The sequence below is a fragment of the Truncatella angustata genome, assembly GCF_020726525.1.
Source record: "Truncatella angustata strain MPI-SDFR-AT-0073 chromosome Unknown BKA67scaffold_2, whole genome shotgun sequence".
Taxonomy (NCBI): Eukaryota; Fungi; Ascomycota; class Sordariomycetes; order Amphisphaeriales; family Sporocadaceae; genus Truncatella; species Truncatella angustata.
Window position 1 is genome coordinate 4,811,044 of NW_025763382.1, and position 27,047 is coordinate 4,838,090.

General features: G+C 52.4%; 8 protein-coding genes across 8 annotated transcripts; 4 read left to right on the plus strand and 4 right to left on the minus strand.

Moving 5' to 3' along the window:
* Window positions 1-1,000: 1,000 nt before the first annotated feature.
* On the plus strand, window positions 1,001-3,294 carry BKA67DRAFT_655921 (Alpha/Beta hydrolase protein; the record flags this gene model as incomplete). The annotated part of the gene is made up of 2 exons (XM_046106850.1): window positions 1,001-1,321; window positions 1,534-3,294. The coding sequence occupies 2 exons, from the start codon at window positions 1,001-1,003 to the stop codon at window positions 3,292-3,294; spliced, it is 2,082 nt and encodes a 693-aa protein (XP_045961905.1).
* Window positions 3,295-4,543: 1,249 nt separating this feature from the next.
* BKA67DRAFT_532867 (uncharacterized protein) lies at window positions 4,544-6,762 on the minus strand (the record flags this gene model as incomplete). Its single annotated transcript, XM_046099599.1, has 2 exons — window positions 4,544-5,241; window positions 5,295-6,762. 2 exons carry the CDS (start codon window positions 6,760-6,762, stop codon window positions 4,544-4,546), a joined length of 2,166 nt encoding a protein of 721 aa, XP_045961906.1.
* Window positions 6,763-8,283: 1,521 nt separating this feature from the next.
* On the plus strand, window positions 8,284-11,221 carry BKA67DRAFT_513902 (beta-lactamase-like protein; the record flags this gene model as incomplete). Its single annotated transcript, XM_046097610.1, is given in 5 exon segments — window positions 8,284-8,436; window positions 8,489-8,586; window positions 8,606-8,660; window positions 8,905-10,059; window positions 10,118-11,221. 5 exon segments carry the CDS (start codon window positions 8,284-8,286, stop codon window positions 11,219-11,221), a joined length of 2,565 nt encoding a protein of 854 aa, XP_045961907.1.
* A 679-nt stretch (window positions 11,222-11,900) lies between these two features.
* Window positions 11,901-13,000, minus strand: BKA67DRAFT_655924 (uncharacterized protein; the record flags this gene model as incomplete). The annotated part of the gene is made up of 2 exons (XM_046106851.1): window positions 11,901-12,733; window positions 12,796-13,000. 2 exons carry the CDS (start codon window positions 12,998-13,000, stop codon window positions 11,901-11,903), a joined length of 1,038 nt encoding a protein of 345 aa, XP_045961908.1.
* Window positions 13,001-14,084: 1,084 nt separating this feature from the next.
* BKA67DRAFT_655925 (uncharacterized protein) lies at window positions 14,085-14,822 on the plus strand (the record flags this gene model as incomplete). The annotated part of the gene is made up of 1 exon (XM_046106852.1): window positions 14,085-14,822. One exon carries the CDS (start codon window positions 14,085-14,087, stop codon window positions 14,820-14,822), a length of 738 nt encoding a protein of 245 aa, XP_045961909.1.
* Window positions 14,823-15,539: 717 nt separating this feature from the next.
* Window positions 15,540-17,515, minus strand: BKA67DRAFT_532871 (HSF-type DNA-binding-domain-containing protein; the record flags this gene model as incomplete). The annotated part of the gene is made up of 5 exons (XM_046099600.1): window positions 15,540-16,333; window positions 16,392-16,811; window positions 16,877-16,944; window positions 17,002-17,100; window positions 17,160-17,515. 5 exons carry the CDS (start codon window positions 17,513-17,515, stop codon window positions 15,540-15,542), a joined length of 1,737 nt encoding a protein of 578 aa, XP_045961910.1.
* A 4,686-nt stretch (window positions 17,516-22,201) lies between these two features.
* On the minus strand, window positions 22,202-25,086 carry BKA67DRAFT_601125 (minichromosome loss protein). Its single transcript, XM_046105327.1, has 2 exons — window positions 23,110-25,086; window positions 22,202-23,056 (listed from the first exon to the last, which is right to left on the minus strand). Exons 1-2 carry the CDS (start codon window positions 24,958-24,960, stop codon window positions 22,367-22,369), a joined length of 2,541 nt encoding a protein of 846 aa, XP_045961911.1. The 5' UTR covers window positions 24,961-25,086; the 3' UTR covers window positions 22,202-22,366.
* Window positions 25,087-25,565: 479 nt separating this feature from the next.
* Window positions 25,566-26,865, plus strand: BKA67DRAFT_532873 (WD40-repeat-containing domain protein; the record flags this gene model as incomplete). Its single annotated transcript, XM_046099601.1, has 3 exons — window positions 25,566-25,606; window positions 25,666-25,831; window positions 25,888-26,865. The coding sequence occupies 3 exons, from the start codon at window positions 25,566-25,568 to the stop codon at window positions 26,863-26,865; spliced, it is 1,185 nt and encodes a 394-aa protein (XP_045961912.1).
* Between the last annotated feature and the right edge of the window lie 182 nt (window positions 26,866-27,047).

The window sequence follows — 27,047 nt, forward strand, 5'->3', positions numbered from 1 at the left end:
TTTCCCTCGGAAAGGCGAATGTTCAATGAAGTGAGCCTATTAGACTGCCTGCATATACTATTGCTACTACTAAGCCTATCGCCATCACTGCTTCCGGACAAAGGTATCACGCAAGATGGCGACAGTGCGATGTTCTTACTCGCCAGCGTTTTCTTGGCAATTCCCGGCCTCTCGGATTGAACGCAGCACATTAAGCTTATAACGGGTGAAATCTTGGTTTGGTGCTCCGCTAACTTTTGTGGTCTAGACCACTGGAACTGTGCAGGCCTGGGCTTCGGTCTTTTAGCGAAACTGTTTTCTGTCTATCGCTTATTCGATACGTGCAACCCTCTCTGAGTGGACTGCTTGGTCAGTGACACGACCAAAAATGGGTGTCTTGAGCCGCGCTCGCAGCTAATAGCTCGATGCTTAACCAGATGCACCACAAGCAGTCTGCGGTCTCTGAGGGTCTTGCTTCCGTGGAGCGAGCTACGTGATCGCTGGCTCCCGGATCCTGCGGGCGCTGCAGCAGGGATACGTGCTGAGTACTCGAGGTCAACAGGAAGCGTAGTAATAGTAGTAATAGTCGATCAGAGCTCGCGGGGAAGTAACCCGACCTCAAAACGTCTAGGCTAGGCCATGTGGTCCCTGGCGATATCCGGAGGGGATACATATAATGCCAGTTGGGCCCTGTTCCACGTTGGGAGGGAAAGGTGGTTTGCTGCTTTTGCCTGTCTCAAATCGATAGTTGTTCGTGTATACTGGTATATTTTATCTACGCTATACACATGAGAGCATCTGCCAAAAAGTTTCACGAATAGTTTCCCGATAAGCCAGCATCCGCCTCATGAGCTTGCGCGTCCAAACACTCCCCTGCGTCACACCTGGTTGGATCCCCTGAACAAATCTCAGTGACGGGAAACGCAGCGCCGCCAAGCGTGCGTGTCGCACCCCACCGAACCCACGTTTATCGCTGTCGCAGACCAACGTCACAGCTCCCTTTTCTATTTCTTTCCTCCAGATGCAACCCGCATCGTCGGAAGACAAGCCACCTACATGCCCTCCCAAAGTTTATGACGGCCACAATAAGGCCGCAGACGTCACTGTTGTCGAGACCTTGAGCATCGATCTCGAGAGCAACAATACTACGGAAGAGAAGATGGCGCCGAGCAGGAAGGCTCCCTGGTGGTCCAGATATTCGGGGTATAAGAAAGTCACCGCGTTACCGGCCAGCCGGACGCGTCGCGCCGTATTCTTTGCATCATCGGCTGGTGCCATCACGCTCATTGCCCTGTTCGTATGGCTCGCGAAGACTGGGCGATTCAGTGCCTTCCCACAGAAGGTATGACATCTCAATTGAAATCTGGGGTACCGGAGCCCGCGCAGCTTGGCGCAACGGGATGTGCAGCCCGTGGTCCACTCTGGACGGTAGTCCCGGTGCTAGAGCGAGCCCACGCTGCAAGACAGTACGACAATGTCGAAATTCTCTATCGCTTTTGCTTTGGAGGCGCAGTTCACCCTCCCAGTAAGCACTCTGGCTGACAAGCACCGCAGGACAACGTCAAGGTCGCCCTGGCGCAGGGTACGTATTTTGGCGAAATCACACAGAAATCAGACAAGTATCCCCGAGCAATTGAGGCATGGCGTGGGATTCCCTACGCGCAATCAACGGGAGGTGAAAATCGCTTCCGTCCTCCACAGCCTTTACCCGACAACTTGAATTCGGCGGCCATCTATGATGCGCGGGGCTTTGGGTCCATCTGCGGCAACGGTGGCGATGAGGACTGCTTAAATGCAAACGTTTATCGGCCACGTTTGGGCGACGACGCCAAGGCCGACGCGGCGGACATGGCGAAGCTGGGAGGCGAAGGCAAGAGATTACCCGTCGTCGTCTACGTGCATGGTGGAGGTTTCAACGGCGGAGCCGGCAAAGAGAGGAATATGGCAAGCTTTGTGAGCTGGGCCGAGACCCCAATTGTGGGCATTAGCTTTAACTACCGGACGGGGGCGCTGGGTTTCCTACCGAGTGCGCTCACGCAGAAGGAGGGCGCATTGAATCTGGGCCTCAAGGACCAGCAGATGCTTTTCGCCTGGGTGAAGAGGAACGCAGCCAAGTTTGGCGGCGATCCGGACAACGTCACGCTCATGGGGCTGAGTGCTGGTGCACACTCCATCGGCCATCAGTTGATATCGTATTCCACGGCGAATAGGTTGACTCAAGATCCGGCCCCTTTCCAAAAAGTCATCATGGAGTCTGGAGGTCCGACGGCGCGCGCTGTCTTCGCTCCCTCACATCCTCTGCATGAGAAGCAGTTTCAAGAGTTCCTCAAAGCTTGTGGGCTCTCGGGCACGCCGGACGAGGACGTTTTTACGCAGCTCCGGGCGCTTCCACTCAGCAAAATCCAGTCTGCCTCCAGCAGCATCTGGAACAAATACAACAGGCCGAGTCTGCGGTGGGCATTCCAGCCATCGATCGACGGGCCAGGAGGTGTCGTCCCTGATTTGCCCACACAATCTTGGGAGAAGGGCCATGTTTTGAGGATACCAATCATGTCGGGATTCGACACGAACGAGGGTGCCCTCTTCGTGCCTACGAAAGACTCGGACTCCAAGGCCCTTCGCAACCTGATGGGTGGAATTATTCCGGCGCTCAATGAAACAAGTCTGTCAACAATGGAAACCATCTATCCTGACCCTCTGACCACGGACAAGGGCAGACAGATGTATGTTATCGCACCTCCTGCCGGTTTTGGCAAGCAATTCTGGCGCTTGGATGATGCCTACGCGCACTGGGCGTACATTTGTCCGGTTCTGCAGACTGGTCACTTCGCGTCCACAGCCTCCGACTCAAAGGCACCTGTGTATATCTATCATTTCGCAGCACGATCTGCGGCGCATGGTGCTACCGACCACGGCGATGAGGCACCTGTTGTCGCCCACGACCAGCAGGTCCTGACCAACTTCCCCGGCTTGACAAAGACGGCCGACGTCATGACGGGTTTCTGGACTCGCTTTGCAGCTTTCGGTGACCCAAACCCGACATACCCTAATTCGGCGGCCGACGTCGATATTACCTGGGAGAAGTTCACTAGCCCGTTCTCGAACAACGGCGATGGTATCACTGGTGGGAAGGGACAGGTCGCCCTCTTCGGCGAAGGGAACGACGAGCGCATGATGTCCAGAGGCCGTTCCTCCTTCGGCATACCAGCACAGATGATCTCGTTGACAGACAGGGAGCTGATGCAGTGCCGATACTGGTTCGACAGGGAGGTGTACAGTGAAGGGTTCGGAAACGGAACTCTCAGTTTTGCATGATTGAAGTTACGTGGCATGGCGTACTGGCTGGCGGCGTTTCGGGTTCATATGATATCCACTCCTGGAGGCTCGTTGGGTAGACAAGAGTCGATCAAAAGAAAAGGCATGACATGGCGTTTGAGGTGTTACAGAGGCCCGTTGACGTCAATTTTATATAGCTTTTCATACAGCTTTGACAAGCTGGTTTCCAACGAGTAAGGGGGCGTATTGGTCAAACTGTTTCTTTCTTGAACCCTTGTTGAGTGCTGTGTTGAGCTCACTGGCTCATATCAAAGTTGATTATGGCATGAAAATGCAGATTGGTAGGGAAAGTACAGATTGCTCAGGAGCCCGTTGCGAAGTCTCGGTGTGGTAAAAAAAAAAATTCATTGGATGCAACCCACTCGATACCCCAACAGGTGCTGCTGGCTTGTCTTCCTCGTGATGCGTAGATTGGCAGCCTGCTGTTTGGTCCCACTGTCGAGGTGTTGCGTCTGGGCCTCGGACACTGGTCGAGCCACACTCTCACATACCAGAGGCAGTCGTCCAAACTGACTACGGGACATTTTCCTCGCCAATATTAGACCAGACCTGTTAGCTTTGTCACACAAAAGAATGAGTTGCGGCATCATTTGGGGCAGCAGCAGCAACAGTGCGTCACCAAAGCCTGCTTGGGCCGCATGGACAACTTGTTCTACACTGTCTATTCCACTTGCTTATGAAATGAACAAGTCGATGCAAGTTTGAGTGCGGAAATGAGCAATGGCCAAGTCAAGAATTATTTGAGCAATCTGTGAGAGTCATGGCACAGCAACAAGAACAATCAGCACGAAAAGCCTGAAGTCATATCAGCATAAGCTCAGGGGAAAGATTTATATTGCACATCTAATCACGAAACACGATCATTTCCATGTCAGCCATGTGCTTGTTCCGATCCTCCATTATGCAAAACTTGCTAAAGTTGTCTATCTGAGTTCATTCAGCCGACAATGCAAGAATAAATGACACGCCCACATGTCACGTCATCATTTTGCATGACAATGGGACTGCGGACATTAGTGGTCTCTCCTGATTCGATACAGTTCAGTCAAATTCAGTGACCACTGCGCCAGTAGACTCCTATTGATGCCTGTCAAACGCCTGGCTGAATATGTAAGGTTGTAATAATTACAGTGTCATGATCTATTTCCAGTAGCAGTACCGGACGGATTAACCGGTGACGGCGGGATCGAAGTTGCGACAGCGGCCGGTGATGGTGGGATCGGAGTTGCTACTGCTGTCGGTACCGTAGTCGGACTAGCCACTGGAGCCGGAGCGGAGACCTTGACTTTGTCACCCCAATCTGATCTTTCAAGTCTGATATAAGCATGTTGTAGTGCAACCTGATCCGTAAGATAGCCGTTGTTCTCAAGCGCTTCGATCCAGTCACGCATTTGAATATGCTTGCCTTTGACGGAGTCCTCCCGGAGACCACCAATCTGTTGGCTTGCATCTTGTGTAAGGGGTCCTTTGGAAGCCTTGGTGGACGCTCCAGCGGCTGGTAATCCACCGCCTGGTCCTTTGGGGTGCTTGCGCCACTGCCACCCCCTCCGCCCGTCATCCAAGAATATTTCTTCTTCTTTCCGCCCATGAATTGACTAAGTGTGGAGTTTACAGATAGACTGCTGGTATCGGCGAGTCTTGCTGCCTTCTTGCTTTCCTTCTTGGAAAGCGGCTTTGCGTCAGGGTCTGGTGCAACTGCGCCAGGCGTGCCAGGAGCTACTGAAGCTGAGCGAGAAGCACTAGTACCATCCGGATTCTTCTCTCTTTCTGCTGCCTGCTCCGCGCGTTTTTGTCGTTTCCTTAACCGAGCTTCCTCGGCATCTCGAGAAGTCTTTCCAAGCGAGACAATCGTGCCAGCAAAATGATTCTTAGGGGACGCTTCCGACACCGGGGTGGGTAAGCCATTGCCCAACTCTTCTGCCGGTCCTTTTTTAATGCATTAACATACGTGGACATACTACTCGAGTCAGTGTACTTACGCTTTCGTGAAATCGTGCTAGAACTAGTTGCACTTTCTATAGCATCATGCGGCTTGGCGGCGTCAACCCAATCGGACGGAATGACACCATGAGCAGTTTGCTGGCGATGCGAAGAGACCAGGTTGGCATCCGCAAGCAGCTCGCCCAAACGTGTTCGGGTTGCGAGAGAAAGCAGAGCGATCTGGTCACACAAAATTGCTTCCTTTGGAAGGAAGGATCCCACCGTCGTGACAACAGTGTTGTCCGGACAAGTTTTTGTCGAAACACGTACATATGGTTCCTTTGGATAGTTGTGCATAAAGTGAAAGCGACCTAGCGGCTGGTTCGTGGAGCCTTGCTTTTGGTCGAGAACCAAGTCCAACCCGTTAGCTGCGGCTACTTTGCTCATCCGAGCGTGTAACAGAGCTGGCAGTACAAAGCCTTCTTGGAGAAAATCGTGAGATACTGAGGCAGCGTATCGGTGAGCAGCGTCAGTCCAAGCCCTATCGGCCGCCTCTGCCGCCATTTCCTCTTGCGACTTAGACTGCGACGACTCGGCGGGCTGATTCGCTGGTCCTGCGCCGTAGAAGCTTCCTCTCCCGCCGGGAGCTAAAGCACCGAACCCTACTCGGGTCTCATAGTCGTTCATGTACTGTTCTTCTTCATCAAGATTGATGCCCGTCCCGGCCAAGGAATCATCCATCTCGTATTGATATGTCTTTTGGGTAGGCGCCGGTTTAGGGGCGTTCAGATGACTCGGGGGCCCCATGGTGCCGGGCGTGGGTACAGGTTGGGCCACGCTGGGCGAAAAGGTGGCCTGGGAGTGTGCATAGTTGTGTATGGCGCCGTTCGGTTGGGCATTGTGAGGTGAAGGTGAAGGAAGCGTGGAGTTTATGGGACTCTGCGCGGCCATGTGGTTTGTTGTGGTGTGAGGCTGGGGGTGATTTTGAACTTGTTGCTGCGGTGCGGAGAATCTTTGCTGGTTAACGGTGTTTCCTGGAGTTGCTCGGCCATTTTGTGGTTGTTGCTGAGGTATGTGTGTAGGAGTGTACGATGTTGCATAGACAGGCGCATTCTGTTGCGGCTGCTGAGGCTGATTCTGCGTCTGTGGCTGAGAAAACTGGTTGACGGAAGGCGATGCCAAACCAGAGGTTGGAGTCCTTATGTTTGGGGTACTATGTCCGGAACTTGAGAAATTGCCGGCCGGAAAGGTGGTGGGCGATCGAGGATCGGGCGAGGGTCTTGGAGCTTGTGACTGCTGTTGCTGTCTGAGCTGTTGTTGAGCAATAGTAGGGGAATTTGTGTGATGTTGTTGCAGCTGTTGTTGCTGCTGTTGCTGTTGCTGCTGCTGCTGCTGCTGCTGCTGCTGTAGTTGCTGCTGCTGTTGCTGTTGCTGCTGTTGTTGAGGATGTGGCGAGAATGTCCTGTTCTGGCCAAGGGCCTGAGGCTGTTGCGCGCTCTGGACGAGTGGCTGTTGTGGTTGTGACATGATGAAGTGCAGTGCGCGAAGAAAGAAAGACGCGATGGATTGCGCGCAAATATAAATAATATTCTAACTGCACAGGTTTGTGCTTTGGGTAGTCGCAGGCGACCGGGGCACGGAAACGAAGTAACTCAATGGGTGTCGTCGACCAATGTCACCAAGTCGAGTCGAGTTGAGTCGCACTTTGATGGGGGGAAATGAAGACGCGGGCGTGGACGCGGACGCAGACGCGGACGCGCAGGGCAGAGCAGAGCAGAGGAACGAGATGAGCACCTTCCAATGTCACTTGTTCTCAAATGAAAGACTGCCCTCTGACGGTGAGTGATGGAAGGTGCGCAGACTGGCGCCAGGCGACTGGCGGCGCGCGACGGGCGAGATGTGGTTTTGTATCACGACTGCAACCTTGGTAGGCTTGAAGCCTAGCCAGCAACTTCGATCACGACCCCATCCGTAATTCGAGGAGGCCGAGACTAATGGGCCAGTCTGTATCGTAGTGACGCGACGTTGATGCCGATGTCGATGTCGATGTCGATGTCGATGTCGATGTCGTGCTGTGCTGTGCTGTGCTATGCGGTGATGTGATGTGATTGTGTTATACCTTTCTCGCTTGGATAGCTAGTCGGTCGGATAGCTAGTCAGTCAGGCCTGTGGGATGCGAATGTCGTCGACGTATGTGAAGTGTGTAGGTATGTGTGTATGTATGTATTCATTTATTTGGGTTACGTAGTGGAGGAGGCGCCGATTCCAGAAACCAAAAACCAAAATCCAGAACCGCAGTTGAGCTTTCCCCAAATCTTAACAAACCAGTGCAATCCAATCCCATCCAATCCCATCCCATCCAAACGCTACCTGCTCTTTACCCACCCCGTCTGTGTAAGTCGCCTGCCTTGGAGCCCAAGCGTCTTGTTAAAAGCTTGAGCCTCATTCACGTGACTAGCCGACCACCTCACCAGGTACCTTTATGGGAAGCTTCAAGTTGCGTGGAACACCAAGTTCGTTCGCATCACCATGTGGAGGAATTGGGCCTGCATGCACATACACATGATGGTAGTGGGGAGGTCTTTCCGTATTGTAGGTGCTCTTCTCCGGACGGTCAACCTCAAATTCAACACACACATGTACTGCAGCGAGAAGCTGATCCTGGCGCCACTTTGGATTGGAGCTAAGAGTACCCACCGTAGTTACATAATACACGCGCCGCGTTTGCTCTCTTCCAGTTTTGTCTTGTCTCGTCTTTGTACACTTGCTTGACCTGCGCCCGGGCTTCGAGATCCCACAAGTCACTTCACCTCAGCCTTGCCTTGCATCACCAGGGATCATCAATTGTGCTGAAGTGCACCTCGCATTCCTCACATGAGACATCAACCTCGTCTGCATTAAATGACGTCGCAAACAGTTGACACCCATGGATTAACTTCTCATTGACCAACCATCCTCTCGGCTTAGATTGTTCCTCCACCTCATACTCAGTATTCTCAAGCTTCAGCTCCATTTGCCAACTGCCAACGTCCCATCACCATAAACACCATGGCATCCAAGCGAAAGGCAGCCGCCTTGGGCGCCACTGTTAGCGACGAGCCGGTCGATCCCGCCGACGAGCTCATGTTCTTGGCCCTGGGAGGTGGCAACGAAGTCGGTCGATCCTGTCACATCATACAATACAAGGGCAAGACTGTCATGGTCCGACATCCTCTGTTCCCCTCTGCCTCTCCCTGCGCTTATTCTTCTATAGCTCGACGCCGGCCAGCATCCTGCATACGATGGTCTAGCTTCTCTGCCCTTTTTCGACGAGTTCGATCTGAGCACAGTCGATGTGCTCCTCATAACCCAGTAAGTGAATTCCCTACAGGGCCCCGTCCCAAATGTGTATTATCCGTAGTATTCGCATCAAGGATTTCATGTCGGTTCATGCAGGAATATCAGGTGTCCTCAGAATTTGTCAAACTCTATTAGAAGCAGTTTCCTGTCTAGCCCATCTGCTTTGTCGCAGTGTGCAACAGCCAGGCTGACATATGTAATCAAACATCAATACAAGATATTTCCTCATTGCCCAACTGGTTTCCTTCCCGTCGTGTGATATCTGCTCTGCACTTCCCTTATCTTCCCACTTATTTCCCTCTAGAATAGAATGCCAATTGCTACTTTGAGCTGACGTTTTCTTTTTTTGTTAGTTTCCACATCGACCATGCTGCATCCTTACCATATGTCCTGGCCAAGACAAATTTCAAGGGCAGGGTCTTCATGACGCACCCTACCAAGGCCATCTACAAGTGGCTCATCTCAGACAGCGTCAGAGTTGGCAACACTTCTTCAAACCCAACATCGCAGCCAGTGTACACAGAACAGGACCATGAGGCTACCCTCCCGCGGATAGAGGCTATTGATTATCACACCACTCATACTGTCTCATCCATCAGAATCACGCCATACCCCGCCGGGCACGTCTTGGGTGCTGCCATGTATCTCATTGAGATTGCTGGGCTCAAGATCTTCTTCACAGGTGATTACTCGAGAGAGCAAGATCGACATCTTGTCTCTGCCGAGGTGCCTCGCGGCGTCAAGATCGACGTCTTGATCACCGAGTCCACATACGGTATTGCCAGCCACGTACCAAGATTAGAGCGAGAGCAGGCCCTAATGAAGTCCATTACGGGCATTCTCAACAGGGGAGGTCGTGTGCTCATGCCCGTGTTTGCTTTGGGTCGAGCTCAGGAGCTCCTGCTGATCTTGGACGAGTACTGGGGCAAGCACCCGGAATTCCAGAAGATCCCCATTTACTACGCCAGTAACCTTGCTCGGAAGTGTATGCTCGTCTACCAGACATATGTCGGCGCCATGAATGATAACATCAAGCGTCTCTTCCGGGAACGCATGGCCGAGGCCGAAGCGGCTGGCGACGGGGCCGGAAATGGAGGCCCATGGGATTTCAAGTTTATCCGTGCTCTCAAGAACCTCGACCGCTTTGAGGACGTTGGAGGCTGTGTCATGCTGGCTAGTCCCGGTATGCTGCAGAACGGTGTCAGTCGAGAACTTCTCGAGAGATGGGCCCCGAGTGAGAAGAACGGTGTCATTATCACCGGTTACAGCGTAGAGGGCACCATGGCGAAGCAGATCGTTACGGAGCCAGATCAAATTCCTGCAGTCATGTCCAGGAATTCAAACGCCATGAGGAGAGGACCTGGAGGAGAAGGCGAGAGGCTCATGATACCCAGGAGGTGCAGCGTTGCAGAGTACTCTTTTGCGGCCCACGTCGACGGCAACGAAAACAGAGAGTTCATCGAGGAAGTGAATGCGCCAGTGGTGGTAAGTTATTACATATGCGCTTTTGATATGTACGCTTGCCGACTAACTCCTAACCCAGATCTTGGTACATGGCGAACAGCACAACATGATGCGTTTAAAGTCGAAGCTCCTCTCACTTAACAATGCCAAAGCCGAAGGAGAGAAGACAAAAGTGTTCAGTCCTCGCAACTGCGAGGAACTGCGTATTCCGTTCAAGACCGACAAGATAGCCAAGGTTGTTGGCAAGCTAGCATCAATCGCACCGCCGACCAAGATCATGGCGGCCGATGATCCCGAGGCGCCTCTCGTGACTGGTGTCTTGGTCCAGAACGACTTCAAGATGTCCGTCATAGATCCTGAAGACTTGCGGGAATATGCCGGTCTCACCACATCCATGATCACATGCAAGCAACGTTTAACCTTGAAGGCAGCAGGTGCTGATCTCATTCACTGGGCACTTGAGGGGACTTTTGGCAGCGTTGATGAGCTTCCTGAAACGAAGAACAGAATAAAAAGCGACGAAGATAGCAATGGTGATGCGAGGATGGCTGATGTTGATGACGTGGTCACACAGACCGTGGCCGCTTATCTGGTCATGGGTTGTGTAACCGTGCGGATCCGCAACGACGGCGAGGTCGAGCTGGAGTGGGAAGGTAACATCCTCAATGACGGAATTGCCGACGCTGTCATCGCCGTACTCTTATCTGTTGAGAGCAGCCCGGCAGCCGTGAAGCAATCAGGGAGCAAGCACTCACACTCTCATGCCCTTCCGGCACGCAACCTGCACACGCACCTTTCGCCGCAGGAGCGATTGGAGCGCCTCTTCCTATTTCTCGAGGCTCAGTTCGGCGCGGATGCCGTAGCGCCCATTGCCAAGCCCAAGCTCCCGCCTCTGACAAAGGATGCTAAGCCGGTCACCGATGGCGGCTCAGAGACATCTATGGAAGCATCCGAGGACGGCGACGACGAGGAGAAGCTGCAAGAGCTACGAGAGAAGACGGAGATCGAGCGGCTGCACAAGATCGGCATCCCTGTTCCTGGTGTCAGCATCAAGGTCGACAAGATGTTCGCTACGGTCTGGCTGGAGGATCTCGAGGTTGAGTGCTCGAACCGTGTGTTCGCGGATAGAGTCAGGGCTGTGGTTGAAAGGGCTGCTGAGGTTACGGCACCTCTGTGGGGATGAGGGTAAAAGCAAGCAAACAAACAAACAGACTGATAGTGACGAATGTATCCCGGCGTTAACGGAGGTACGATTGTTCATTTATGTTTAAGTCTAAGTACAGGAAATGATACTCATTGCTGCCCAACAAATTATCTTCTCGTGGGTACGTGTCCTCGGCGTCGAGTTTCCGTCCAAGAAGACAACATTCAACCACTGTGAAACTTGTGTAATGAAACTTGAGCGACATGATCTCTCCCACAGAAAGTAACTCTCCAGTAATTATAGTGAGCTTTCTCAGAAGTGCCTGGAGTTAGGTTTTTATTTTATTTTAATTTTTAGTAATCAGTACCACATATTCTGTGTATGTATGGCTACGTTGCGTTGCGTTGCGTTGCAGCACAAAAACATATCAAATCGTAGTTTCAATAAAAAGTTGTGTGAATTAAATGAGTCAATGTGACAAATGCACATGCAAGATCAATCAAGTACTACTGATTTACGAGAAGTGTGACGAAAGGAGAGCACAAAAGCCTACGACTCCCGGATGGGCAATGACCGTTAGCCAGCAATCCCGGAAAGTACACAAGCCTAGAAGATACTACACAAAGAGAGGAGCCAACGCACGAGATTCACAGAGCGGATCGACGTTTTTGCAAATGCGGTGTAATTACATTGTGAACAAACAGTCAAGCTCGGCTTACTACGAACGTCCCAAGAAATGACCCTTCTCCAGCCGTCGCATATCGACCTTTCTGCTAACGCCACCCATGAGCACCTTGAACAGGCCGTCATCCGTCATGTGCCCCATCCCCGGGTCCCGGGTCTGGTCGTACAAGACAGTATCGACCATGTCTCTGCTGTGCTTGAGGATCAGATCGCTGTCGATATTCTTCAGCGTATCGCTGCACTCCCTGTCCCCGCCGACCTGAACAAACTGGATACCAACCTGTGCGGACGGTGCTCCGCAGTCGTTCAGGTCCTCCGCTATCGCAAGAGTCTCGGTCTCGAGATCCGCAAGACCAGCGCCGTTCGTGACCACGACCATGTTGATCTGTACCATGTGCTTAAACCGTGCGTCGCCCTCAGCCTTCAACCCCTCCTTGTATGCTTCGATATACGGCCTCAGGATCTGGCTTAGCCGCTTGGCGATCGTGGTAGAGGCGTCGGGGGCATGGCCATTGGCAGGCGCCAGGTCCTCGAAGACGAACTCGGCGCTCTGCTCCTCGGGTTCCCCGCTCGCTCTGGCTGCCGCCCTGGTGATGTGCCTCACGTCGAGGTGGCCCGAAGGGACGGGCCATTCCGGCCTCCAGCCCTCGTCGAAGCGGGACGGCGCGCCGGTCCATCGGTTCGTGAAAAAGAATGATACGTCGCTCTGGGTGCAGGCCATGCATTGCGGCACGACTTCGCCCAGGAGGGACATGGCATCAGCCCAATCGTTCACCATCGACGCTGAGTCGTCGATCAGGAAGACCGTGTGGAATTCATTCAGCCGGTCCCAGCGGCTACCATCGCCATGAGCACTTCCGGAACGCTCTGTCGGCCGGAGTTAGATCCCTTGGCCTTGATACCCGATGATTATTCCCAGCTTGACTTACTATGATTGCCTTGGTACGCCCGGAAAGGGTTGACATGCTTGAAGGGCGCTGTCACGGTGTCACCGTCCTGTGCATGTGTAATCGGAGAAGACGGAGTGGACGACGGAGTAATGCTTTTCTCATCCTGATCGCTGGAGTCATCAGGGTGGCTGTGCGTTGAGGGCTCCCCCGCGAACCAACGCTTCACTCTTTCCCTTCTTGACATGGCTTTGCAGTCAATTGTGTGGCCAAGGATGCTGCGTGTATGATCATAGATTGCAAGCGCTAGCTTATAGTTGCTCTTCTTGAGGCCTCCTGGTGTGGACTGAGCTGCGCACGTGCTATAGAACTAGGAGGTTCGTGTGGCAGGCACCCCCAGCCAAAAAAGTATCTGAGCCGAGTTTGAGTTTCGATTTAGGGGTGTTATCACCGTGTGAGAATTTGGGCAGATTAATTTTGATATGCGCATCTCCAGAGACCAGGACCCAAACCGGCAATGCGGCACGTTTCTGGGTCCAACTTGGGTGTTTGACAGCAGAGTGATGGATGGTATTATCTCGGCTGACAGTTACGAGGGATCCAATTAGAGTGATGGGCACAGACTCAAGGGATTGGAATCGGATGTCGGCAATACCGTAAGTTATTGCCTACACGTATTAAGCGTGCTCAAGCTATGAGATGTGGAAAAAGCCCACCTATATAGCACAAGTCCGAGACAAAGAAGTCACCCGCTGTTGATGAACCGACATGCACGGTTCACCACGCTAATGGCGCCCGCATCTTTCGTAATCCAAGCATAGAGCCAGTATATCCTTTGCATAAGGAAAGGAAGCGAACGGCTACTTGAGTGTGAACATGGACACCATGTCTTATTGCATGGAGCTGGTGAAAGACGATAGAATCTGTCTGTACAAGTCGAATACTACCACAGAAGGTTGGTTAAGCCTCGAAACGGTCGCTTACATGTGCGGCTGAGGATCTAATCTTATCTTATCTGCCAACATCTAATCGCTTAACTACATAACTTGGCAGCTGAAGTTACTGTACTGCAAGCGCATGCGCGGCTCCAGCTTTCTGAAGCCATGCAACCTGAGGAAACCCGGACCAATTTACAACCAGAATCCCAGACAGTGCAGTAAGGTTAGTATAGTCAGAGGTCCTCGACACCTTCAGAGAGAACCCCACCAGAGCTCGGCGACCGAACATGGATCGATAGCGGGCATAGCTTTTCAACATAGTCTACTCTGGAAAAAATAAAATTCAAAGTGGTGATTCATTCCCTCCTACAACCCACCCACCCCCAAAACAGAATGCCGCCCAACACCACCAACCCCGGCGCCGGCGGCGCCAACCCCGCGCCTCTCTACAAGGAAAAGACCAACGCCATCGCTGCCCTCATGTCCCGGCACACCTCGTCCTCCTTGTCCTTCCTCTCTTCACTGCCCTCCAGGAACACGGGCTCCTTCACGGCCCTCAAGAAGACCCCGGCGCAGCTGGCCGCCGAGCGCGAGGACTACGAGCTCGACCGCCTGGTGCAGTACGACGACAACATGGGCGTGGGCATGTTTGCGCCCGAGAACCGGAAGGAGAAGGAGGAGAAGCGCCAGAGGGAGCTCGAGGACCGGAAGCTGAAGGCGCGGCTGGGGTTGAAGAGCAAGAGGAAGGGGAGCGAGTGGGAGGGCGCGAGTGGAGTCGCCAGGGCGCGGGAACAGGAGAGCGACGACGAGGAGCTGGGACGGAGTGCTGTGGGCAGGGCCAAGAAGAGGATGCGGATCACCAGCCCGCCAGATGTCGACACGGACAAGCCAGCAGCGGACCATCAGCACGAGAATACGCATGCCGACGTGGCGCCGCACAAAGACGGCGAAGGGAGAGGAGACGAGATCGACAAGGCTGGACAAGCTGCAGACGAGACTGCCGGGGCAGGGCCCGGCGCAGAGGTCGATGTGAACGACAATTCAAATACGGAGGCGAGAACCAAGAGTATACGCAAGAAGAGAAAGAAGAACAAGCCACTAGCCCAGGGCGCGAACCGAGACGGTGGTTGAGTTGCTAGACCGCAATATCCTACTTACAAGGCACGGCAGGATTTGAGCATTATTTACATGCTTGCGAAATACACTAATCGATCATCATCCCAGCATGTAAGCGACTTTGTTTATATTGCCACGTTCGTTTACTTTGCGAACCATCCAAAAAGTCAAAGCCTTCAATTTGTGAGATTGTTAGCCTCCAGTTCTCTGCACGAGAGCATGCGTTCATGAGCACGGCCTCTGCTCCTTGCACAACACGCCCCCCCAAAACTATACGTTTGGGTGAAACTGTTGTTACCCAGTGGTAGGGCCTTCGTATAGAGTATCACATCTGCCAATTTCTCTTCAAAATGCTGATACATAGAATGACCTAGGCACGAATCCCTGTTCGCTTACTCTACTCTCTACCAAGGCTACATGAAATGATGGATTTGAAGGAAAACGCCCTTTTTATATCCGTCATCGCACGCTCAAAATGTCCGACGAGTGACGAAGCTTGGAGCGAATTGTCGCAAGTAGCGTTTCAAAGATGGTACAATAGAGGCTGCAATCCAGTGAATCGCATCGAGCTTATCGGTTCTGTTATGCCCAATACACAAAAGCCTCTTCTATTCAGGGCGTACGTAGATGACCTCCCAGATGGTATTATATGCAGAATAAATGAGAAAACCTTCTGTTTAAGGCTGATGGTATCACTAGTGGAGAAAGTATACGTGAAAGCTTGTGTGAGATTTAGAGCATCCGCTTCCTTTTTCTGTCGTCGTCTCCTCGTCCGTCGTCTTCGTTTTCATGCTCGGCAGTATCGCTCGGGTTTAGGATGTGAGCCATGCTGCCCCTTCTGGTTGGCGGCAGCGAGTTGTCTTTGACCGAGAGGTTCTTGTTCTCTCTGCCTGCCGAACCCCAGGACCAGTTATTAAAACTGTCCATGTTGCTGATACCATTGGAGAACGGTGGGGGAGGGGGAGGTGTTGATGGTCGAGAAAGAGAGTGTGCATGCGGAGGATAAGCTGAGAGCGAGTCACGAGGGCCTCGGTCGTCATTTGGCAAGCGATTTGGCGAAGATGGCCACTGAGACGACGACTGCCCGGATCCCGTGAAAGGGTTTGGAGCTGCCTGCCACTCATGCGCTCGTATATCTGCCGACGTATGGCGACGGACCATGCTGCCGGGCCCCTCTACATTAGATAGCGGGTGAGGTCCCGGGGGGACGGGTGGTGGTTGGGGGCGAAGAGGAGAGGGTGACGATTGGTTCGTAACTAAAGGGGCAGCACCACTAATGGATCCATAAGGCCGTCGTGACCCGATAGATAGATTGGAGGGGACCGGGGGACGATAGAAGTTTGTCCCTCTCGCCTGCAGTGTGTTCGGCCTTCGTTGATCGTCCTGTGCTAATTGCCGGGGCGACAAAGGGGCATTGTCGATGTTGGCGAAAAACTGTCGGCTACTGGAAAGCGGTGGCTCGTGCGGCTCATCCAGCGAGCGGAAGATGTCAGTTTGTCGCTGAATCTCCCCCTGTAATTTCAGGACTACCATCACGTTAGCGAATGGCCATGACTCCGAGGAAAGGTGTACCAAACCACCTACCATCTTGATGTAGAGGCTCGTTGGGGTTTGGGACCAACGAGAGAAATGTCCTCGACAACGATTGGTTGAATTCAAGCAGCCGCGTTACTGAGTCCATCATGGCTTGTTGTTTGATATGCATGTAATGAGCATTCTCCTCGCTCCGCTGTAGTCTCTGGGTGATCTCGTATAGGGTGTGCTCGATTCCGACCACCCGAGGGTCAGCTCCATCAGGGATGGGCGGCATAGGCTCTGATGGGGTGCCAGGTTGAGATGGTGTTGGCTTTGAGTTATTATACTCTCGGTGCACCAAGGAATGGCGTGAGGCTCTACGCTTGATCTCACGCAGACCTACGAGGTCACCCCTTTTGAAGTTGCCATTGCCGTGCTTGAACTCCCAGAGCACAGTCTCGGGGCTTCCTGTATGAAACACGTCGCTAACTGCAATAACTGTTTGTCAGCATGCGAGCGAGATTGGTACAAGACATGTGTAATAAATACCATACCCTTGTGAAATCCGTACATGTTGAGCTGGCGAACAAAGGACGAGACATTGGTATGCTTGAAGTATTGTCTGCAGGGGGACAAGACTTAGCATGATATCTACCACGCAGGTGTAGTCACAACTTACGCAAGAACCTTGGCGAAATCCTGCGAGGGCGACATGACGAAACTCTCATTGGATTGCGACCAACTGATCAAGTGCTGGATATTGGGGTCTTCCAGCATGCTGTTCAATATGTTAACGGTCATTACTCCCTGCCGGTGTAGGATCGCAGGGTTGCGCACTTGTAGAGTTTGTGGATGAAAGCCGTCTGTACGATTTTTGGCTGGTGGACGGCCGCCGCAGCAATGGCTGGGGCGGGCATGGCAGCTGAGTTGGAACCTAGCTGGTGGTCGCTCGAGGAGGCATTGCTGTGATCGTTGGCGCCGTCTTCTGGGCTCTTGCTAGAGGAGCCAGGGACAGAGGAATCGGTCGGGGTTGTGAGATCCATGGGGTCACCGCGAGGAGATGGGGCCGAGGTCTTTATGGTAGGTGTCGGCGTAGTGGAGGTAATAATGGGAATCGTCCTAGCGCCCATCATGTCTTGCGCTGAGTCGTTCCCTAGATGCGTTCTCGAAGCACTCTCAATTACAGTCGCCATCTAGCCTGTCTGTGAGAGACATATCAAATTAGCGATAGACTCCCGGATAGGTGCTAGACCAGGACAAACTGAACAAAGGGGCGCCAGGCACAGAACTGCGCCGTCAGGAGAGCCTGTGTAGAGGACTAGCTCACGGACCTCATCCTCTTGCTCAGCGACTGGGTACACGCGTTTGTTGGAACCAGTGCGCTCAGCGGTAAATCTTTGTCCGCGATGTCGTTGATCCAAACAGTATGCTCCTGCTGCTTCCCGCACGCGCTCCTTGACACGGGGGTCCACTAACCGGGTACTCAGGTCTGCCTCTGCATATATTCGACGCCCTAGCTCGTTTGCGATATGCTGTAACTGAACGGCTGGAGGAATAGGATTGTTCTAGTGCGACTTGAAATAAGGTTTCAGGGAGCGATGCTGCGCAAAGAACCAAAGAATGAGAGAATGCTTTCGACGATACGGCAGCTCGAAGATGTGTGCATGTGTGTATAATGTGACTTTGATTGTTAAGGGTAGGGTAAGGTAAGGTAAGGTATGGTAAGGTAAGGCAAGGCGAGTTATGGATTGCAAATGGGAAGGTCGAATTTGGCTTGGCGATCTCGGGAACAGCTATGTACTTGGCTAACCACAAGAGCCTAGAACAGGCCGAGTCGTGGCGTAGAAGGTTCGTTCATCCTTGGAAGGGGGGGGGGGGGGGGGGGTGCGTGAGGGAAGGGCAACGGCAACGGCAATGGCAGAGCGGGCGCTGGCAGAGACAGGAAATAGTGACACAAGACCGGACAGTTGTCCAGCGAGCGAGCAAGCGAGGACTTGGGACTTGGGGGAGGGAGGAAGGAATTCTGGGTGAGGCCCAAGAGCCCCAAGCTTCAAGCTCCAAGCTCCAAATTGTTACTGCACGGATTGGGTCAGGGAGGGTCGATCGGGGGAGATTCTGAAGGGGAGGGGGCAAAGGGGTTCAAGTTGCGGTTGAGGGGGGCCCAGGGCCCATCAAGCGCGCACACTGCTGGACACATGCATCATCTATGGACATCTGCATCTGCTCCAGGGCCAAGGCCAAACAAATGGAGTGAGATGAACTGCTAGTTGGGGTTGACATGAAGATGGAAATCCCCAATTCGGAAAGTATTTCCTGCTCTTGACGGCCAACAAGCATTTTGGAGACTGACCATCTCAAGGTGCTGACGACGAAATGGCCTGTGGTTGGTATTCGTTGCCCAATAGTACTATGCAATCTGCCTCGAGCCTAGTCCACCTTGAACATTTGAAGCTATCCTTTTTTACACACGGTAGTATGTACAACAACATGTACGGAGCACTATCGTGCTTGGCTGGGACGGGACAGGGGGTCTCGGGCTCGGGCTCCGGACCAATACAAGTAACGACGAGATTTCATGCTGCCTATGATCTATGTATGTATGTACTTGAGCAGAGACACAGACCTGGCACTGGCACGGGCACTCTTGGAGATGGGCGCGGCCCGCTCGAACCCTTGAAAGTCTAAAAAAGTCAGTGTTGGCACTAGGGGACCAGCTCTTTTCGACCCGGCGTTCTCATTAAACAGTTCATGCATCCGATCCTCTGCAGTAAATTATTACCGTGTTGATGGATGGTACTAAGTAGGCAGCGTTTCCCCAAGTCACCGTGCAATTGCCAAGTACATAAGCGAATCTTACAATTATAGGGGAGTTTCGGCTGGCCAACGAGTCGCGCAAGCGTCCCCAGCAACTCTGCCGTATAAAGTTCTGACGCGTCTGCCAAGCATCAGTCAGTTTTAGACCATACCTACGGCTCACCTGTTTGCGCTCGCCAAATCGTCTAGTCTAGCACCACAGCAGGAGAACCCTCCGCGATATTTTTCAAACTTAATTCCTGACCAACATTATTGCTTTTTGAAATCGACTGCCACACGCTTGCAGTAACGTAGGCCATCACTGGGAACCCATTGGACTGGCATCTTAAGTCATTTGGGCTGGGCCACCTGGCGCCCGGTATTGGCCAAACTCATGTCAGCTCAGATGAAGTCTTATACATCTTCAGCGTTACGAAGCAGCCGACTCGAGCACAAAACCAATCTAGATCATGGCCCCGTAAACTCGCTGTCGAAAAAGCAGCATTAGACATAATGGCGCCTCGTAGGGCGTCTGAGCCGCGCATGCAGGGGTTCTGGAATGTCCCTATGTATAGAAGCAAGCATATTGAAATTTCCTGCAGACAATTCCTGATCCACGCGATTGGCTTCTCTGAGATGTTGCAGCAAAATAGACTCAGCTAAAGATGACGACACTTTCGTTAGTGCTGGTTTCAACCATGGCCACGCCCACGCCCATGGGTTGGCATTCAGTGGAGAATTGACCCCTGGAAGACACTTCCCAGCAGAACATTTCACCCGTGGACGTGGAAGCTCAGATGTCAGTTAAACTCAATTCGTAGATACCTACGACACATGGTAACCTTCGACAGGAGATTGATTTACCAACCTGAAACGCAATTGTTCAAAACAGTGGTTGGTACTCAACATTTATCTCTGTATGAGCTCCAATACCAATGTGCGCATGACTCAGGCCACCATGGGGATCGCCGAGCCCAGATTCCTTCTGGCAGGTTGGATCTCAGTATGAAAATATAAACTTTGGGCTAACTTCTGCAGGAACCACACACACTCTCGGGGACACACCCAAGCCCCCAGCATCCAATGGTTCACTGCCCTGTATCAGCACCAGGACGGTGGGACATATGTTGCCAGCAATACCTCGTCCAAGTCACGCATGCATGCATACAGCGTTGGATCTACTTTTACATTGCTGATTGCGCCGTTCGCCTCGGTCCCATCGCTTCCACCGTAAGCTTTGGGTCACACATCCGGTTACATGATTCAGGCGTGTAATCCATGGTTGGCTCCTGCCATTGGCGGCGTCTTCTAAATTGCTCTGTACCGACCTCGAGCTGGACAAAGGATGGCCAGCTGCCTTCCGCTTCCAGCACCCGGCCACTTTCTACCGGTACGTCGAGGCGGAACCGAACCGTCCAAACTGCAAGCAGTTCTAGGTTTCCCCGTGGAGCAACTCGAACAGATGTGGTTACGGTTTTGCGGCGAGCTGCGATTATTCATCCGCCGTCGTTTGCATCTTTGCTGACCTAGTCAGGTCAATGTTTCATGGCCGCTTTCGCCGATGTCTGATCTCCGTCCCGACCCAGCGGTTCATCATATGCAGTACACATCCAAAGCTTGGGACTGTGTACGGGCATGCACATGCGAAACTTCCGGCTCCTGGAACGATCCCTACGTAAGGCCAATTTTTTCTTCGTCCGTGGATCAGCAACAAATACAGTACATAGCTCCGTCACGACGCCAAATCTTGATCCTGCATGAATGTCCCTGGAGGCGAATGTTCCATATTGTTCGTGCACTCCGTCGTTCAGCAAATACAATCACTGTCATGCCATTCGACTAACATATAATTTCTCATTTGAGACGCTTGGTAAGTAATGCTAACTACCCTGCGTCTAAGACATCCTATCGAGGAAATTGATTCTAGAGAGGGGAGGGGGGGTAAGCTCAATATCTTGGCATAAATGCAAACCTCCAATCAAGAGCGAGATATGATAGCTCCGGACCCCTTGAAGTTTGCAACTTCCCCCAAAGGGACATGGCAGCTGCGGAACAGATCTGGTCGGATTGTCCAGTGCTAGGTATCTTCCAAGGTCTTCCATGATCACCGCGATGATCGGGTTGCCTGAGACGAGTAAAACGTTGAACCATTTCAAACATGAGATACTTGCTTAGCTCCATGAAACGATGAAGACTACCGCACGGTATTTTCCTGATTGACTCGTTGTCCGAGAAGCATCAAACGGTGCAATCACATGCCTTGCGGCATCGGTATATTCTTCCGTACAGTCATTATAGTTCCTCTCCAGAGCCTCTGTCATGAGTATCGTCCAGAGCATTTGGACTCAAGATCGAACCGAGCACGCGTCCTCAATTGGCCGACCAGCCAATCATGCCAGCCACCATTGATCAACAAGAATTATGGTTCATGATGCCTGAAGGAATCCAATGAATCAGCTACTAAGAAGTACACTATACTCAAACATCTGATATCAGAGTTTTCCAACATATTTTATTTCAGCTGACTTACGAGCATTTGACCTGAAATAACCAAAGAACTGTCATCTTTCGAGCTTGCGGTGGGATACACTCATTTGGTACAATAATTAGAGCCATTACTTTAATCTTTGTCAAATCTCTACCACCACCAACCTAATCATGCATCACAACTTTCTTTTTCCCATCACTTGGTTTTCTTTTCACCACATAATATACTCCTTATGAGGCTGAGATGGTCAAGGTTACCTGAATACATACACAAGAAGCAACACTCTCTGCACAGATTTTCCTAAACAAGAAATCCCGCGCAAAAACTCTATAGAACCGCGTCGTTAGCGTCTCAACGATCGTGATCGCATGTCCATGGTATCATTTAGATAGCCAGGAAAAGGAAAGAAACAGAAAATAGAAAAGGAAAACGGCGATCGTGGACCACTGGGATCCGAAGAAACGTAATCTCCTGGAAGCGTGTTCGTCGGTGGCTTGTTTCTCTGTAGGTTCTAACGTCACATCCGATGAATGATCTGAGAAAGTTCAATAAGGATTGCTATGCGCTCTGCGTGGTTTCGATACCAACAACTCGTACTACACCGAATCCCTCATGTCGGCATGTATGATGCGTTCTCCAATTTAAAATTAAGTAAAAAATAAATAAAAGGTAAAGCATTTATACTAGCTTGCCAAACTTCGCAAAGGCAGCCGCAACCCATGCCTGCTGGAAGTAAATTTTGTCATGTTGCTAGAACCTTGCATCAAGGAAAATCTTCATCCATGTCATCGCCTCCCACTCTCTGTTCGCCTACTTCCCTGATCTTCTCTCCCAGGATACTCCTCCCATACCTCTCCGCAACCTTACCTGCAGCCTCGATCATGCGACCTGTGCGATCCCGCATCAACTGCACGACCTCTAGGGCCCGCATGCCGCGATCCTCACCCTCACGACACTCAATCGCAAGATACTGCAACAGCGTCTTGTCGATATCGAGCTCCAGCCTGGCCAACGTAGACCGCTGCGTATGAGAGCCTGAACCCTGCGTCGCGTCCATGCAGTCTTGTAGCTGCGCAGCGAAGATTCCTTTGAGGAGGTATGCTTGCTCGAGCTTGCGAGCCTCAGACTCGTCATCCTCAGGCTCGGGCGTACCGTCCGGATCTTCGGGGTTGTTCGGTTTCAGCTTTGGCGGTTCCGAAGACAGGGGGATGGAGAAGTCGAATTCGGAAAGCAGTGGCCGAGGGAAGTAAGGGTACTGGTCTCCGCCCTTGAGAATGATGCAGTGGAATTTGTTGTCCGCTACGGCTATAGGATAGTAAGACTCGGTCTTACGACCAGAGGCAAGACGTGGAAGGAGCTTAGTGTCTAGCACTGGGATCCAGGAGGCTTTGGACGGCTGGCGCCAGTGCAGCAGGGTGAGGAGCGTGCCTGTGGAGTCGTAGATACAGGGATCCTATGAATAAATGAGCTTGGTACTTGTAAGAGGTGGAAGGTGTGGTCACTTACGCCATTGTCCGAGAAGAAGGCGCTCTTGACTGTGGCGCCTTCAGGAAGAGCAACGGTATCTTCATTCTGGCAAATTTCGTCTCTCTTGACGTTTTCAATGGTGTAAAGAAGTCTAGCATTGCCGTCGGGACCAATTGGGCCGTTGCCCATTGTCAACACGTAATCTCTCCAGCTTGCGCAGGTAACCATAGGCGTGCTTTTCGGTCGGTATACTTTGTACGGGATACCAAACAAGGTGTAGACCCGGACGTAATTGGCTGTCGTGGTCACTGTTATGAAAGAATCGCTCAAGGACATGGCAAGCACGGCTTCCCCTTTAGGCAATTGAATACGGGAGTCGTTGCGATTCGTCCATGTTTCATGCGGTCTGTAAAATATGGTCGCCGGCGTGTCATCCTTGGGCGGACTCGAGAAAAGCGTGCCAGTTTCAGTCAAGCAGGCCTTGTCATACAGGAACGTATCTGTAAAGTGGAAGTCTCTGTGGAAGTCATGGTCATAGAACTCGACAGTGACCGTGTGATGTCCGTCTTGGTCTATGGTCCAGACGAATCCAATGAGGTTCAGACAGAGATATTTCCTGTTACCACGCCAAGGGGTTGAGCCGGGCTGAAATGCTTCGTGATATTGGGCCTGCAGGTGTTGCCGCTTGTTTGCGCGGTCGCCGAGGAGGTCATCTCCATCATGGGCCCTCTTACCATTTCCATTGACAACATAGCCGGCACCGTCGTCGTCAACGACAAAATCCTCATCACCCTGATGAGGCCCATCCATGAGGGAGTCATAGCTGTCCAGAGAGTCGCGACGCGGTCGAGCTGCCAGAGGTTTACCACCGTTGGCATCCGGCCTCCTGAGGTTGGCTGAAATTTCTGAGAGGGGGTCGTGAATGAAAGGGGCAGGTTGTTTTGGTAGCTTCAGTAGCTGGGCGAATTGTTCTGGCACAAAGTCGGGATGAATGTAGACCTCTCCGTCTGAGTTTGTAAAAGACGCCAAGTTGTCTTTAGGATGCCATGAGATGTTCATGACATTTGTGTAGTCCAATCTAGCTATGACGGACTGGGTCATGGTCTCCCACAGCAAGATCTTCTTGTCCCTGCCGGCCGAAGCAAGAATGGCCCCGTTGGGCGACCATGCCAAGGCAGTGATATCGCCATTGTGGCCCTTGGTGAAGACGCGCTGTTTCTCCCAGTCGTTGTGGGAGATGACCTGTATGTCCCTTGTCGGCGTTGGCAAGGCGAAAGCTCTGCCATCTGGGTGCCACGCCACCATGGAGCTGACTTCAGACTCCGCGTCCAGTGCGCCGATGATACCGTCGACCTTGCGCATGAGCTCGGGTTGGTCGGCCGTCAAGGAATATATGTATACCACACCGTCGGTGCAGGACAAGGCGACGGTAGTGCCCTTGGTATCGAAGGCGATATGCTTGGTCGGCTTGGCATGCTCTCTGAGGTGTCGAATTTGGCTACTGTCGCCGGTGTTGACCAGCCTGACAGTAAGCTCATCGCTAGCAACGGCGCACCACTTGCCATCCGGGGAAAGCGCAAGGTCGCGAATGGGGAGGGAGGAACGCAAAAGGAACTTGTCGAATTCGGCATTGGGAATGGAATAGTAGCTGACGGTGCCGTCCTCCGAGCCGGCAACGAAGAAATGGTCCGAGGCGGCGACGGCGGTGTGCTGTTCGGGGCAGTCGTCGATGTTCCGAGGTTCGCCGTCGAAACCTGTCTTGTACAGGCGGATGGTGTTGTTGGATCCCACCGTGACGAGTTGTGTTCCGTCGGGGGTATAGGCGCAACGGGTCGAGCCCTGAGTGTGCGCAGGTCTCGCCCGAGGACGAGGTGGTGCCGTGGAGGCCATTCCGAATTGTACAAGGCCGACTTGAGTTGCAGCCTGTCGTCTACGTTGCTTGACAGCGAATTCAACCGATCTGTCAATGGAGCATGCCGCCGGGCCAGTAGTTGAAGCGAAACGATGCGCTTGGTCTGCTCTGACCTCAGCAGAAGACGAGACGCGACCTGGACGTGTCAACCAATTTAGCGACGCGTTGCGGTCCAACATTGGCGCAGCACAGCACCCAGGCACCGTCCAGGGGACCACAGCACAGCACAGCACAGCACCACAGCACAGGGGTCGCGTCAGAAGGGTGCCCTGCCGGTGGGGGCTTTCAGCAGGGGTACCCCACTACACCGGGCCAGACCCCGCCTGCTGTGTTCGATATCGGGTTCCGTTGGCGACTGAGGTTGACAAAAAATGTGTAGCCAGATTTCAAAGCAGCCCTCTTTTTCCTTCAGCGAAATACATCTGTAAATATATTGTTGTCTCAGCCAAATAGCTCAACCTCTGACAGTCTCGCCATTGCCCATACTCAACTTGTCGTATCGACATCCCAAAGACAAACCCCGGAAGAAAAAGAGTGAGAAACCCGTCTAGCTGCGGCGGGGGCACTATCGTTGGCCGTCAAAATGCAAAAGGGTCTTACACGAGACCATTTCTTCGAAACCGAGTAAGACATATAACCTACCCCTTTGCTTATGGGCTGCTTGTTTCTGATCACATCCACAGTGCTGAAGCTCGAAGACGAGAAAGGCAAGCAGCGAAGGCTGGTAACAAAAATGGCAACCCCATCGCTTTGAAGTCAAAGCCATTAGCCGCCATTCTTGATATCGACTCTCCATCCGCCTTGTTCATTGCGGAATCCTCTGGCACTGTACGGAGAGTCATTTTGGAGGTATGCATTTCCCTACCAAGTCACTGCCAGACCATCCCGAGACTGACTCTCCAAAGACTCAAGACACGAAGCAAGTCTATCGTGGTCCCACCGCACCGGTAACCTGCGTGGCCGTTGGAGGACCAGAGAAACAAACCGTATTCGCTGGGTCATGGGACAAAGACATCTGGAGCTGGAATATCCCCTCCAAGACCCCTGGCCGAAAGTACAGCGGCCATTCGGATTTTGTCAAGGCCGTCGTCTGTACAAAACTGGGTGATAAGGACGTCATAATCAGTGGAGGCGCAGACAAGAAGATCATAGTGTGGGACATTACGACCGGCTCTCGATTACACACCCTCCAGGACCAGACAGCTTCGATGATGGCCATTCAGCACCTAGCAATCGATCCGGCCCTATCAGGAACCGATGAGGTAACCCTCGTCAGTGCGAGCAGTGACCCGCATATACGGCGATGGCGCATCCGACTAGACTCGGCAGAACAGATTATAGACACATTGCCGGGCGAAAGTGAGGCCCGCCATGCCATCTTGGAGCACGAGACTACGGTATATAAGGTGCTCTTTGATCAAGAGGACGATGAGGTAGACTTGTGGACTGCAAGCGGTGATGGTACGGCAAAGTGTTTGTCACGAGCCAAGCATTATGCTGTTGAGGATACTATTGAGCATGGCGATCATGTGCGCGCTGTGGCATTGACCGAGCATTGGATCATCACAGCAGGTCGCGATGAAGACATAAAAGTCTGGGATCGCGCGTCTGGGAAGTTATATTGCACAATGGACGGGCATTATGACGAAGTTACGGACCTGGTCGTCCTCCCCGGAGCCACTGAGCAAGTAGCCTCGGTCTCCCTCGATGGGACGGTAAGGACTTGGTCCTTGGACAAGAAGGAGCTTGACAAGATTAACGAGGAGAAATTGGATCTGGCGAATGGCGTTCAGAAGGAGGTTCCGGCTGAGGAGAAGGAGGGATTAATGACCGCCGAAGAAGAGGCCGAGCTTGCAGCCCTGCTAGATGAGGACGACGATTAAAGCAGTCGAATCAAATAAGCACGGTTTTTGTGATATCATTCTACGACTAGGCCAGATGCAAGCTCATTGACTGCCAAAGTGATTTGACACGTAATTAGTGCTAATGCGAAGGGCCTCTCTGCCGGACTCTCCTAAGGCTCGTAAGATTCATAGGCATCGCTTTCGTACTTCAACGGTACCTA